This window comes from Oratosquilla oratoria, chromosome 14, assembly GCF_046742065.1.
Source record: "Oratosquilla oratoria isolate Oo_2021 chromosome 14, ASM4674206v1, whole genome shotgun sequence".
Lineage (NCBI taxonomy): Eukaryota > Metazoa > Arthropoda > Malacostraca > Stomatopoda > Squillidae > Oratosquilla > Oratosquilla oratoria.
Genome location: NC_134790.1, coordinates 61414710 through 61430877, shown reverse-complemented (window position 1 = coordinate 61430877; position 16168 = coordinate 61414710). Strand labels below are relative to the sequence as shown.

The 16168-nt window shown below is 39.0% G+C and overlaps 1 protein-coding gene across 11 annotated transcripts in view; it reads left to right on the top strand.

Moving 5' to 3' along the window:
* Positions 1-16168, top strand: part of LOC143032886 (pleckstrin homology domain-containing family F member 2-like) — a 215611-nt gene that overhangs the window by 176296 nt on the left and 23147 nt on the right. For all 11 annotated transcript variants that reach the window (XM_076198097.1, XM_076198099.1, XM_076198096.1 and 8 more), the window contains one exon: positions 380-471. In XM_076198097.1, the coding sequence (XP_076054212.1) occupies positions 380-471 (92 nt within the window). The remainder of the gene's footprint in view (positions 1-379; positions 472-16168) is intronic.

The window sequence follows — 16168 nt, the reverse complement described above, 5'->3', positions numbered from 1 at the left end:
CAATTCCATAACCAGGAGATAAGATATTTTGATACATGTATATATGTTTCCAGATGACTATTAACTAAGGTGGCATCCACAACTACATGTGTGCATTGTCTTCATTTTGTTATTACAGATTTTGTATTTTGATTTTTATGTATGCTAGATTTTTTATTAAGCATCTGATGAGTAGCATGAAATTTAAGGAACATGATTTTTGTTATGATCTTATAATCTTGTTTGATTGTATATTTCAGGACATTGAAATGTACATTTGTATTGTCCTGTGTTTCTTTTGAATTGAAATTTATAAACATTAAACATCAGGGTTAATAAAACACTGAAATATTTCTTAATATATTGGAATAGACTATTCAACATATATTGATTGTTTTAGGTAACAAGGATCGAAACAATGATTCCTCTGGAGAAGATGATTCTGATGATGATGCAGAAGATAGCAGCACTTCCCTGCAGTCTCCAACAGAGGTGAGAAATGATATATACATTGTCTTAGCATTTCCAAATGGTCAGCAAACATAATGATAATGTTTTGGATTAAATGTCCTCTTAACCAAGGATTTCAGGATGTGGGACAAGCTTATTTTAGCTCTTAGAATAGTAGTAGTATTAGTAGTTGTTGTTCCAGACATCTGGTTGAGCAGTCCCATCTCCCAGAAGAATGCCATGGCTGGCACAGGGTTTTCTCACAAATCCCTTACAGAGTACATGTGTTGTTGGCATGTGTAATTGTGTACAATACAGTATTCCATAAAGTGTTGTATAATATCAGGTGAAGTGTTCCATCTTGTGATGCAGCCACCTCACAGTCTGGCTAGGTGGATTCTATCCTCTTGGTGGGAAGAGAGGATTCAGAGGGATGGATATCAGGGGGTCAGGCATTTAGTAGTGTGTTGTCTTTCAGTCAGTTGATGGAGCAGTAGGTAATATGACTATGGATGTGCTTCTTGAATTGGGTGTCAAGTGGTTCTGGAGGAAGAGAAGAGAGTATTTGTGTGTGACATAAGTATTTGGATGTTGTTTTGATGTTTCTTGGCATGTGTGGGTGTTCTGTAATGCAGTGTATTGGATGAGCTGTGTTTGTGGAGGCTGTGGTAAGTGTTTGTGTGCCTCTCATGTCAAGGGAACTTCTCTTCTTCCATGTTGCCCACCCTGGATTGCTCTTGGAACTGGCAAAATCTGCAGCAAGTAATCAGCTACAGCCTTTCAGCCTTAGTACTATAGTTGTTTCTTTGTCACTCAGCTATGAATATGCAATCAGCTGAGAGCTCTCCTCAGAGCCAGATTCCATCCCCTCCAGGATGAATCCATGGATTCTGGCAAGAAACTGCTACACATTCTACAGATCAATGTAGGTTGGACAAAGTGCTCCAGAATCTTGCAATTGAGAAAGCCTGCACATTATTATTTACTCTACGTCCATGTCATCCACCCTGGATTGTTCTTAGAATTAGCAAAATCTGTAGTAAACAGTCAACCACAGCCTTTTATATATATATCAAGGACTACTATTACACAGGACGTGCACACCGAGATCCCTGGGTCCACTAGCGGAGGCCATTACTTTCTTTGTAACCTAACATTTTATATTGGACAAATATATCAAAACTACAAAACCTAACATTGTATATAGGACAAATGTATCAACTATTGACTTATTCAATGCAGTATAAGTCAATATAAACTTTTATAGTGAAATAAGAAACTATTTTTAAGGCACTGTTATGCTTTGAAATGCCAATTTTAGCCGGACTTAACAGGTATTGTCTTGTTCAGCATCCTCAGTTTCTCAAGATGGTTCAGAACCTGAGGCCAGGTCATATTCCTCCATCCAGTAAAGATATTGCTGATAAGTACTTGGATCTTGTGTATGAAAAGGAATATAAAAAGTGTGCAGATGACCTGAATAATGAAACTGTAAGTCTTTCAATTGATGGGTGGTCTAACATCCATAATGAGCCCATAATATGTGTCACTCTAACAACATCTGCTGGTCAGATTTATTAACCACTTCAGTACGGGACTTAAATCTCGCGGGCAGCAGCCAATGCCAGCCGTATGACGTAACGTAATAATATTCGCATCATAAAATATAGTCGCCGCTTATATCGATCGTTCTCTCTTTCACCCGCGAATTTTGAAAACCACAGAGAATGGGATTCAGGGCGCATTTGGGAGAATGTAAAAACACAGGGGCGACTACAATAAATATAATCAAGACGCCGATATGGCAACGTCGCGAATCCACTTGCTCCTCATGACGCCTACGTGTGCGGCACTGTATGGAAGGGGTTAAGTTGACACAATAGACACACCAGGGAAACCTCATACTGCTGAATATCTTCTACAACTTGTACAAAATTCGATTAAGAAGGCTGAACAAGATTTTGGTTGTCACATTGGAAGTATTGTGACAGACAATGCAGCAAATGTCACCAAGATGAGAAAACTCTTGGAGGAATCGAGTGAACCTGAGCATACCGTCCTCACATACGGCTTATACCATTCCTTGTATACTTTTGGCAAGTCTATATAACACTGCTCCTTATATTGATATGCTAAAAATGTCCTTTAGCAATCAGATCGCATATCAGATAGCAATCCCACAATATTTGAAATCTATAAAAAATCTATCTAAATTAAATAAATCTGATTTAAATATAAAAAAAAGATCGATCTTTTATATTTTTTAAAAAGAAAAGAAAAAAATCGCCAACCCTGGTGCCCACTAACCTCGTACAATAATACCTTTTAAGTCCGGCTAAAATTGGCATTTCAAAGGATAACAGTGCCTTTAAAATAGTTTCTTATTTTGCTATAAAAGTTTATATTAAGGGGAGATACCTCTGCCAGATCTAAACACATTAAAACTAACCCAATCATCTTAACATTTTTACATGATGTCAAGGATACTTGGAGATCAAAATTGCCAAAAAAAATTGAAGCGATCCATTAAATATCTATATTTTATCTATTTATTTATCTAAATAACAGTTACTCTTTAAATATGAATAACTAGTTCCCATGTTGCTTGATTTACAAAGCAATTACCTGAAAGCTATGCATATCTCCTACAAACTGTGTTTGAATAAAAAAAATATATTGAAAAATGTTGAAATTATATATATAAAACAATAAATTAACCAAAATAAAAGCAGAACTTTCATTCAAAAATTATTTATAAATTCATTATGAGAGATGAAATGTTTTTACCAAGTAAATAACTTTCTCATTTTATGAGAATCATTTTGCATTTAATTTTTTTAAGATAGAGCAAAAAGTATAGAAGTTATTAAAGTTTTTATGACAAAAACTAACATAAATATGGGTTTTTAGATATCGCTTGATAAAGATTTGCTTACTGCTGCACAAAAAACTATGCTTCCTACAGATAAAACCATTAAATAAAAGTTCTTCCTTAGAGTGTGTAGATTAAATACATATTTTTTGTAAATTGGACAGGAAATAAGAAAAATAGAGCAATTTTTCCACATGTAACTTCACTGAAAATTGGTAGATTTAGTACCGTATATACGGTACTGCCAATAAACACCCCAGCAAACATTTCAGTAATGATCAGATACTCACATGCACACTCCACAGTAATCTAGAATGCACCAGGATAATATCCACTAGTACTTGCTCCACCTGACACTTGATAAGGCACACTAATTTTTTCATTGTTTCATTCTCTATTAGTGAACACTTACGTACAGAAATGTTATCTTCTTCCAATTTGCCTTCCACTAATTGCTTACGTAGTGACACAGGACTGAAAAATATTGGGAATGGGATGGCATCCCATGACTCTCACTTCCACTATCATTTTTACCCTTCGTGTGTAATATTTTCATCTTGGCAGACATCTGCTGGCTTCTGCGTTTCTTTGTCTCACTCGTGGCATTCTGGATGATGTCACACCTTAACCACTTCAGTACGGGACTTAAATCTCGCGGGCAGCAGCCAATGCCAGCCGTATGACGTGTCGTAATAATACTCGCATCATAAAATATAGTCACCGCTTATATTGATCGTTCTCTCTTTCACCCGCGAATTTTGAAAACCACAGAGAATGGGATTCAGGGCGCATTTGGGAGAATGTAAAAACACAGGGGCGATTACAATAAATATAATCAAGACGCCGATATGGCAGCGTCGCAAATCCACTTGCTCCTCATGACGCCTACGTGTGCGGCACCGTATGGAAGGGGTTAAGTCGTGAAAAAATGTGGGTAAAACTAATTCACACCTTACCAGTACAATTTCAAAACACAGAGGTGGAGGGGTGAGGGGAGGGGTTGCTGCTGGGGAACACACAGCCCAACTGATCGTACCGTATAACAACCAAAATTTTTATAACAACTCGTAATAATTGGAAAAAAACATATATAATGAATAATATAATTCACCATATGGCAACACTGCGCACCCATGCGTATGTTGGCCGGGCCATTTAAACGGTTTAACCCCTTCCATACGGTGCCGCACAGGTAGGCATCATGAGGAGCAAGTGGATTCGCGACGCTGCCATATGGGCGTCTTGATTATATTTATTGTAGTCGCCCCTGTGTTTTTACATTCTCCCAAATGCGCCCTGAATCCCATTCTCTGTGGTTTTCAAAATTCGCGGGTGAAAGAGAGAACGATCGATATAAGCGGTGACTATATTTTATGATGCGATTATTATTACGACACGTCATACGGCTGGCATTGGCTGCTGCCCACGAGATTTAAGTCCCGTACTGAAGTGGTTAATGGGAAAATATGCGTAAATAATTGTACGCGTGGCACCACTATATGTCCAAGCTACCTCCTAGTGTCAGCTAAAAATGCATATTTTCATGATTTTCCATGATCCAAGACAGGTATCTCCCCTTAACTTATACTGCATTCAATAAGTCATTAGTTGATATATTTGTCCTATATACAATGTTAGGTTTCTAGTTTTGATATATTGGTCCAATATAAAATGTTAGGTTACAAAGAAAGCAATGGCCTCCGCTAGCGGACCCAGGGATCTGGGTGCGCACGTCCTGTGTAATAGTAGTCCTTGATATATATATATATATATATATATATATATATATATAGACATAGACATTGGGACAATTATGAGAAAGGTGGAAGGGGGAAACACGGGACAATTATCAGAAAGGTGGAAGGGGGAAACACGGGACAATTATCAGAAAGGTGGAAGGGGGAAACACGGGACAATTATCAGAAAGGTGGAAGGGGGAAACACAGGTCTTGATCAGATCATCGAGTTTATTCCTGACCAGTCAGGAATAAACTCGATAATCGGATCAAGACCTGTGTTACCCCCTTCCACCTTTCTCATATATATGTATTTATATATATATATATATTTACCTAGTTGTATTTACCTAGTTGTATTTTGCGGGAAGGGGAGCTATGCTCGTGTTGTCCCGCCTTTGTATCTTGCAGTGTCTAGTTTGTTTTTAAACTCATGAATGGTTTTTGCGCATACTATTTCATTGTCCAGTTTGTTCCAAGTGTCCAAAACTCTATGAGGAAAACTGTTTTTCTTCAGTTCTCTTCTATAGCTATGTTTTTTTATTTTCTTTCCATGTCCTCTTGTGTTTCTTTTGTCCCAGTTAAGTAAGTTCTCATTATCGAGTACCTCTGTGCCTTTCATGATTCTGTAGATGGTCAATAGGTCACCTCTCTCTCTTCTTTGCTCCAGTGTCGGTAACTCCAGTTTAGCCAATCTCTCTTCGTATGATAGGTTTGCAAGTGCAGGTGCCATTTTTGTAGCTGCTCTTTGGATTCTTTCTATTTTCTTTATATTCTTTTTGGTACTGGGGGACCACAATGTCGCTGCATACTCTAATCTAGGCCTTATCAATGTAACCAATATTTTTTTCATCATGTCTTCGTCCAAGTATGTAAACGCCACTTTTATTGATCTTAGCAAGTTGTAAGTCTCCCCGACAATTTTGTTAATCTGTATATCATAGGACAAGTCGTTCGTGATAATTACTCCCAAATCTTTTTCGGATCCTACTTTCTTTACTTCTTTGGTTCCAATTGTATATTTTCCTGATATTCTGTTTTTGCTTTTTCCAAACTCCATTATGCTACACTTCTTAGTATTAAAGTCCACTTCCCATTTCTGACTCCAGTTCCATACCCTATTTAGGTCTTCTTGCAGTGCTTCACAGTCCTCATCAGTTTCTATTTTCCTTAGCAGTTTGGCGTCATCGGCAAAGAAGCTCATGTAGCAGTTCACGTCCTCATCCATGTCATTCATATAGATAGCAAACATTATTGGTGCCAGCACAGATCCTTGCGGTACTCCACTGATCACCTCTTTCCAGTCTGAATATTTTTCTCTGAGCACTACTCTCATCTTTCTACCAGTCAGAAAGTCCTCTATCCATTTTAGTAGGTTTCCCTGTATTCCTCCTATGTGTTCCAGTTTTTTTAGTAGTTTTCTGTGTGGTACTTTGTCAAAGGCTTTTTGCAAGTCTAGGAATGCACAATCAGCCCATCCATTTCTTTCTTGCACTATGTCTATTAGTCTTGAGTAAAAGCATATTAAGTTTGTGGAGCATGATCTTCCTTGTCTGAATCCGAATTGTCTTGGGTTTAATATGTCATTGTCTTCCAGATGTTTTACCCATCTATTCTTGATTATTTTCTCACAAATTTTGGCAATGGTGCTTGTTAGTGATACTGGCCTATAGTTGGTGGGTTCTTCTTTGTTTCCTCCTTTGTGTATTGGTACAATGTTAGCGTTTTTCCAGTCCTCGGGTATCTTTCCTTCTTTGAGTGAGCTGTTTATTAAGATGTGTATTTTGTCTGTTAGTTCTTCTTTGCACTCCTTTAGAATCCAATTTGCAATACCGTCCGGGCCATGTGATTTTCTGACATCCAGCCTTGATAAATGTTCTGATATTTCCTTTAGTGATGCTGTAAACTCATTCATGAGGGGAGATTTCTTGTTTTTGTCTATGTCACAATTCGGTATTTTCTCTCTGGTGAAAACAGATTTAAAGTGATTGTTCATGACTTCGGCCATCTCTAAATCTTCTGTGTATTCTATGTTTCCTTGGCATAGTTTCACCAATTCCTGTTTGTTTTTAAGTTTACCATTCACATACCGATAGAATAGTTTGGGTTGCTCTTTGCATTTGTCTATAATATCCTTCTCATGGTTCCTTTTCTCCTCTCTTCTCACATTAACATACTCATTTCTATAGTTAACATAAATTTGCCATTTGCTTTGTTTTTTGTCTTTTCTCCACTTTTTCCAAGCTTTGTCCCTTCTGTCTTTTGCCTCACTGCATCTTTTGTTGAACCAACATTTAATGTACTCTCTCTCTCGCTTTTGTCTTGGTACATGCCTGTTTACCCCTTCATTGTAGTTTTCCATCAATATATTCCATTTCTCTTCCACTGCTGTTTCTTCCCTGTAAAATATTTCCCAGTTTGCATTCCGGAAGAATGTCTTTAGTTTTGTAAAGTCTGTTTTGTTGTACCTCAGTCTTCCTTTCCTATGCTTTTCGTTCCTCTCTATGTCTATTTCTTCCTTTAGTATAGTTTCGAGGAGTACATGGTCACTCTTTCCAATTGGTGTCTCATACTGGACTTTATGCACTATTTCAGGCTCTGTTGTAAATATTAGATCTAGTTTCGATGGCTCTTCATTATTTCTGTACCTTGTGTTTTCATGGACCCATTGGGTCATTGTGTACTCCATGGTCATATCTAGCAGTACATTGCCCCACGAGTCATCTCCTCCTTGCACTGTCATGCTGTCCCAACAAATTTCTTTGCAATTGAAGTCCCCCATAACTACCAGATTACCCTTACCCATTAGTATCTCATTGAGTGATTTTCTTGTGTCATCTAGCATTTTTTTATGTTCAATTTCTTTCCAAGCGCTTGTTTTTGGAGGCACATAAGTCACCACAAACTTTCTACTTTTCATATTCTTGCCTTCGACTTTTATCATGATCAATTCAGCATTACCTTTGCCCTCTGCAATTTTTGTCACCTTTAGGTCTTTCTTGGCCAAGAACATGATTCCCCCTCCCTGTTTCTTGTCCCTGTTTTTTATCCAGTAGTTGTATAAACCTTGTCCGATAACAGTGGATGGTATTTCACCTCTTAGTTTAGTCTCTACAATTCCCATTATGTCTGGTTTTGCTTCTAACAGATAATCATTGAGTTCGTTCAGTCCCGAAATTAGTCCGTCAATGTTGGTATAGGCCACTTTTAATTTTCTTCCTTCTCCCTGGTTTCTTCTTCCCTTGTTTTGTTCGTTTTGAAGCGCCATTGTCTTAATCTCAAGTCTATTACTCTCCACTGGAATTCTTTGCATTCTGTCTCCGATCTTTTCAAGTTTTTTTCCTTTGCTTCTTCTCTTAGCGCCCTTTCTTTTTCTAATTCCTCAGTACTCATTTCTCTTTTTATCCATATCTTATTGTATTTTTCACTCTTTGCCAAGTTACCTACTTTTTCAAATATGTCTTCTACTACCACTTGTGACCTTAGTTTTATCTTTAGAGGTCGATTCCTATCCTTAGTATAGCGACCAATTCTGTAAGTCTCTTCTAAGTCTGTGCCTGAATCACTATCTCCCCCCTGAATTTCATTAAGGATTTCTACTGCTGTCTCTTTTTCTTCTTTTTCTCTCATGTACCTCGCCAATCCTTGTTTTTCTTTAAGCCCATAAACCACAATACATTTCTTCCTATCTACTGTGTCCCTGACCCAATTTGCTTTTTCGTTAATCACTTGAATGATTGTGTCTTTTGCATTATCTTGCATTTGCTGCTTGACTATTTCTTTGAAAGCAATTTCTTTATTTTCAATATTTTCTTTCCACTTCTTAATTTCCTGGATACTGTCCCCACCTAAGTTTTCTTCGATCTTTTGTGTCAATTCTTGGAATTTGTTGTTCACTTCTTGCTTTAGATTTTCGCTATTATTATCATTAGTTTTCTTCTTTTCATTATCATTCTTCAGTTCATTTATGTCTCTTTTCATTTCTTTAATTTCGTTTGTAAGATCCAAGTTAGCTTTTTTCAGGTCAGAAATTTCATGGTTAGTCTTAGATAAACAATCAATTAAACCAATGACCTCTTTTCTTAAGTCCATGATTTCATTTTCCCACCGAGTTTGTGTGTGTGTGTGTATATATATATATTTACCTAGTTGTATTATAGGGGAAGGGAGCTATGCTCGTGGTGACCCATCTTTGTATCTTTCAGCATTAAGTTTTTTCTCAAAATCTTGACGTAGCGTTTACACACACTGTTTCTTTATCTAAATTATTCCAGGTATCCATTGCTCTGTGTGGGAAGCTCCTTTTTTCCCAGATCTCTTCTACAGTTATCCTTTTTTAGTTTCTTTTTGTGTCCTCTTGTTTTTCCATTGTCCCATTGTAGTAAATCATTCCTATCTAGGATTTCCATTCCTTTCATGATTCTACAGTGCTCAACAAGGAAGTACAAACGGTTAGTGAGAATGAGTGATGAGGAGAATGAATGAGTCATAAATCAATAAACAAAAACTCACTTTTTACCTCTAATACTTTGATGGGTGGCCTTTACCTGCAATGATCTCACAAAGGCGGTTTGGAATGGAAGTGGCATACTTGGCAAGATGTGCAGGGGTGATACTAGCCCAGGATTGGTGAATGGCTGCCTCGAGCTTGGGCACAGAGCTCATATCTTTACCCTGCAGGTCTTGTTTAATGTGGTTCCACAGGTTTTCTATTGGGTTTATGTCAGGACTATTGCCTGGCCAGTCTGCTATGTAAGGCATATGACAGTCTTTAAGCCACTGAGTAACACTACAAACAGTGTGGGCTGGGGCGTGATCTTGTTAAAAGATGTTAGCACCTGAGCTATTAAAAGAATCCTCCAGGTGGTCATTTAAGAGTTCATAATAAACATATTGGTTCACTTTTACATTTTTGGTAGTACAACAAGACTCCCAAGTCCTCTTCCACTAAAACTTCCCCATACCATGAGAGAATCAGGGTGTTTCACTGTTTGTTGAACGTACCGGGGGTCAAGAGGGTCAGTGTTTTTTGCAGAGGTGCTTTCTAGCCTTAATATGGGCAAGAACAAGTATTTATCACAAGAGACAATAACCCAGATCATAGCTTTACATAAATCTGGTCACCAAACAAAGGAAATAATAGAGCAGGTTGGGGTTGGCAAGACGTCTGTGTGCAAGTGGGTTGCCATTTTTAAGAAGGAAGGTGGCTGTGACACACCCGGTTTCAAACCAAGGAAAAAGTATCCCAAAAAGACATGCCCTCATGCTACTAATATTATCAAGAGACAGAGCATAATCCATGTGTTACCGCCAGAAAAATAAAAGAAAGTAACCCGGGACTCTTTGGGGAGGTAAGTGTGCAAACAGTTAGCCGCCACATTCACGACCTTGGGTACAGAAGCCACAGCCTGGTGAAGAAGCCTCTTCTCACTCTTAACCAGAGGTGCCATAGGGTCAAGTTTTGCAAGAAATATCTTCAGTGGGATGATGACAAGTGGTTGGATATTCTCTGGACCAATGAGTCCACCTGTACCATGACTGGCAATAGGGGTGGAAACGTGTATCGGCGTGCAGGTAGCAACCCTCTTGACCCCCAGTACATTCAACAAACAGTGAAACACCCTGATTCTCTCATGGTATGGGGAAGTTTTTGTGGAAGAGGACTTAGGAGCCTTGTTGTACTACCGAAAAATGTAAAAGTGAACCAATATGTTTATTATGAACTCTTAACCACTTCACTACGGGCCAAAATCTCGCGGGCAGCATTAGCTGCCAGACGTACGATGTTTCGTAATAATACTCGCATCATAAAAAATAGTCACCGCTTATATCGATCGTTCTCTCTTTCACCCATGAATTTTGATAACCATAGAAAATGTGATGAAGACAGTTTAGAGAGTACAGGGGTCCCTCAAATAACGCGGATTCGAATAACACGGATTCAATCATACGCGGATTTTATTTCAAAACCATCTCAAATGTAGAGAACCGTTTTAAAATTCGCGCTGAGTCGGGCACGCATACGCACACACGCGGCAACATCGCAAACAATTTTACCGCCCTAACCTGTTTAAGTGTAATGTTTCTTTAATTTGAAACACAACTAATAAGTCTGATAATGACTGCGCTTGTCGTGTCTTAATTTCTCTTATGAGGTTCTTGTTACTGGGAGTGATGGTTTGGGAGATCAAAAACAGACATATACACACTTACACACGTGTAGACACGCACACGTAGACACATGTTAGACAACCAGTGTATGTTGTGAATGCGCGTGCGTGTACACACAAATACGAACACAGACACACGCATGTACATGCTTACTTGTACATGTTAACACAGACGCATACATGCACGCGCACACACACACACACACAAGTAGGATCCGAAAAAGACTTGGGAGTTATCACAAACGACTTGTCCAATGATACACAGATTAACAAAATTGTTGGGGAGACTTACAACTTGCTAAGATCAATAAAAGTGGCTTTTGCTTACCTGGACGAAGACATGATAAAAAAAATATTGGTTACATTGATAAGGCCTAGACTAGAGTATGTGGCGACATTGTGGTCCCCCAGTACCAAAAAGAACATAAAGAAAATAGAAAGAATCCAAAGAGCAGCTACAAAAATGGCACCTGCACTTGCAAACCTATCATACGAGGAGAGATTGGCTAAACTGGAGCTACCGACACTGGAGCAAAGAAGAGAGAGAGGAGACCTACTGACCATCTACAGAATCATGAAAGGCACAGAGATACTTGATAGAGAAGAATTACTAAACTGGGACAAGAGAAACACAAGAGGACATGGAAGGAAATTAAGAAAACATAGCTATAGAAGAGAACTGAAGAAAAACAGTTTTCCACATAGAGTTTTAGACACTTGGAACAAACTGGATAATGAAATAGTAAGCGCAAAAACCATTCATGAGTTTAAAAGCAAACTAGACACTGAGAGATACAATGGCGGGACAACACGAGCATAGCTCCCCTTCCCGCAAAATACAACTAGGTAAATACAACTAGGTAATACACACACACACACACATACATACGCCACATACACACACATATACATACGCCACACACACACACAATGTGTATACGCCACATACACACATATGCATATACGCCACATACACATGTATATATGCACAAACACATACATACACCACATACACACACACACGCGCGCGCACGCACGCACACACACACACACGTACACATACACATACATACGGTTCTCGGTATTTAATATGGAAAGTCAGCATACGCGGATTTGGTCATACACGGTAATTTCAGGAACCTAACCCCCGCGTTATTTGAGGGACTCCTGTATGTCATTATGCAGGGGCAACTACAATAAATATAATCAAGACGCCGATATGGCAGCCTCGCGTATCCACTTGCTCCTCATGCCACCTACGTAGGCGGCACCGTATGGTTAAAAGACCACCTGGAGGTTTCTTTTAATAGCTCAGGTACTAACATCTTTCAACAAGATCACACCCCAGCCCACACTGCTCGTAGTGTTACTCACTTGCTTAAAGACTGTCATATACCTTACATAGCAGACTGGCCAGGCAATAGTCCTGACATAAACCCAATAGAAAACCTGTGGAACCACATTAAACAAGACCTGCAGGGTAAAGATACGAGCTCTGTGCCCAAGCTCGAGGCAGCCATTCGCCAATCCTGGGCTAGTATAACCCCTGCACATCTTGCCAAGCACGCCACTTCCATTCCAAACCGCCTTTGTGAGATCATTGCACGTAAAGGCCACCCATCAAAGTATTAGAGGTACGAAGTGAGTTTTTGTTTATTGATTTATCACTCATTCATTCTCCTCATCACTCATTCTCACTAACCGTTTGTACCTCCTTGTCGAGCATTGTATAGATAGTCAACAGATCTCTTTCTCTTCTTTATTCCAGAGTTGGTAATTCCAATTTGGACAATCTTTGTTCGTATGTTAATTTGGAAAGAGTTGTGCCAACTTTGTCATTGCTCTTTGTATTCATTCTAATTTCTTTATATTCTTTTTAGTACTAGGTGTCTATAGTATTGCTGTGTACTCCAGTTTTGGTCCTATTAGGGTAACTAATATTTTTTTTTAAATTATTTCCTCATCCAAGTATTCAAATGCCACATTCATTGACCTTAATATGTTGAAGGTTTCTACGACTATTTTATTGATATGTTTGTCCAGTGTCATGTCTTTGCTGATTATTACTCCAAGGACTCTTTCTGAGTTCACTTTTTTGACTTCTTCACCAATTTTACAATATCTTGATATTCTGTTTTTACTTTTTCCAAACTCCATTATACTACATTTCTTGATATTGAAGTTCACTTCCCACTTTTTAGTCCATTTCCAGATTTTGTCCAGGTCTAACTGAAATGATTCACAATCCTCCTCTGTTCTTACTATCTTTAGTATTTTTATGTCATCTGTGAAGAAATTCATATAACACTCTACTCCTTCATCCATGTCATTTATATATATGGCAAACATGATTGGAGCCAGTACCAAACCTTGTGGGTCACCACTTATCATTTCTTCCCAATTTGAGTTTTTATCTCTAATTATAGGTTATTTAATGTTTGTTTAAGGGGGCCGTCGCGCTCGAAAACGAACTTCGTCAATTATGATCGGAATTTCGCGAAATTTTAATATGTTATATATACATATACCGAGATGTTCACCACCAATTTTCATATCATTTGGTTGAAAAACAATGAAATTATTAATAAAAAAAACGTTTTTTGACAAATTACAAACTTTCTATATCCTCATTTATCCATTGACTGAGCATGCTGAAAAAAATACCACAAATGCTCTATAGCAATACCTAAAAAATTATCATACAGTTTTTGGAATTTCCGCTTAGTTTAGGAGAGAGATTTTTTTTTTTTTTTTTTTTTTTATGCAATATATCGACTTCTATCACAAAAAAATGAAAAAACCCCACGATAAAAAGTTTGCAAATTTATTCAGCTTTCAAATGATCCAAACCCCATTAAAATCGGCCAAGTAGTTACGGAGATAGATGTTGGATGGTATCTCAACATATGAGTTGTGGTAGTACGTGGTCGTAGTTGAGCGGTGTTCGGAGGCTTTGAAATAAAAGCAGCAGAGCAACGTGTAGCTCTGTCTCTCTCTGTGGTCTTTCTCTTCTTTATTTGGTGACAGGAGGTGCTTATATACATGGCTCGTGGTTAGGTTGCCGACGAGATAATATTTATTTACAAGATGCAGTTTTAGCAAATATTAGAGATCAGGATAGGTTTTAACTACCTTATACATTGCATATACATATTTACAAATGACATACAGTTGTCCGAGGTTGGACAGGATAGACATATCCCGTAGGAAAGGGATTTAAATATAATGTATATCAATGCTTGGCTTGGTGGCAATCCTTTAGGGTTCGTGAGGCGTCCAACTGCGCGTGAGGTGTCTGCCTGGACAATAGCGACCTGACCCGTAGTGACCAGGTGCGTGAAGATGTCAGGTCGAGTACCAGGCTACTCTGACTGCACCGAAATGCATCGGTGTCGTGCCGATAGTATAAGCAGAGGTGGTAGATGAATGTCTAGGAGATTTTGGTGGTAGATTACGTCTTCTAGGAGGTCTAGATGCTACAGTTGCTCGGCATACGCTACCAGTGTCCGTCCTCGCGACACCATGAGCTTGAGATCCACATAGGCTTGGTGCACGAACTGTTAAGGAGATAGAAGAAGGAGGGGTGTGCCTAGGTGAAGGGGTTGACCTTCCCTGAGTGGCAAAGGTGATCTGCACAGCTAGAAGGGAGATACTTGGTTATGGCATGATAAGATGAACATGAATGATAAATATTGGTTTTGGAAATAGATGCTTGGATTTGTTGTTGTTGAATTTGTGTTTTTGTCGCTGATGTGTCCGAAAATTTTCTAGAGAAGTCAACGAGTGTTGTGTCTGGATCAAAAGGAATGTTCTCTATTTTCTTTAGTGTTTCTGGGTGAAGTCGCGAGATCAGTTTTATGTAGCCAAATAATGAGAGTACGTGATCTAGGCTGATTGTATTATTTTTAACCTAAGGTGAAGAAGTGAGTGCGTCTTTTAGTTCTTCCTTGAACTGACTCGCCTCCCTGACTGCTCTTTCTTTGGTGAGATAAGGGGGGTTGTTAAAGTTTGTTCCTAGTGTGTAGAAGGGAGAAAGGGAGCCTAACTGTTCATATGGGGCGAAGGATTTTTTGAACTCGTCAATGAAATTTTGGAAAGTCTGTGGTTGTTGGAACGCGTCGGATTGGATAATGTCGCTTGCAAGGGTATCGTTGAAATCGATGCGACTTTTAAGGACAGCGATTTTAGTCATTTCATCGTGCACCTGTGTGCGCTGTATTTCCGAACGGACGTCATCTAAGAGAGTGTGGATGGCGATGTTTGTCCCGTTGAACTTAGGAAGAGTGTTGTCATGCTGCAGGAGTGTTAGTAGGTTTGTTGCAGAACGTTGCATGTGTGGTTGAGCGACGGTTGCGTCTGTGTTTTGATTCGGCGAGGACTGTGTGTTATTTTCGTTTTGTGCTGCCATTTTGGAACGAGTGTTGTAATGGTGTGAAACGTTGGACTGCGAATGGGTCATGCACACTTTCGTACAAAAGGAAAAAAAAAAATCACCGAAAAAAATTTAAGGCTTTGCAAAAAATATAAAAAAATCACTGGATAGCCTTCACTTAAACTCACTCACACAACAATTTAGAGCTACCTAGCCCCAATAAATACAGGCATCTACTTACAGTTCTGACGAGGTGAAGCGATGGTGAAGGGTTCACAAGAGGTGGAAGTTGAATAATTCGATGGAGTGTGGTGCGATGATGCAGATCTGGAAATATTGAAAGAATGAGAAGGGTGGCAAATGGGTTAGTTCGTGTGTGGAATTCTTCAGTTTTTGAAAGGTGTCGGTTCGACTTCCGGACGTAAGAGCGATACTTCCTTTGAAGGATGTTGTTGAGCTGGGTCACGGCGAGGGAGATGGGCTTTCGTCTCGTTGCCGGTTGCTGGGGTGGGTCGCTGGGATGACTTGTCCTGTGCGTTGGGCTGGCTCACACAGCGAGAGAGATGGCTTGAGCTGATGTCCGCTTCGC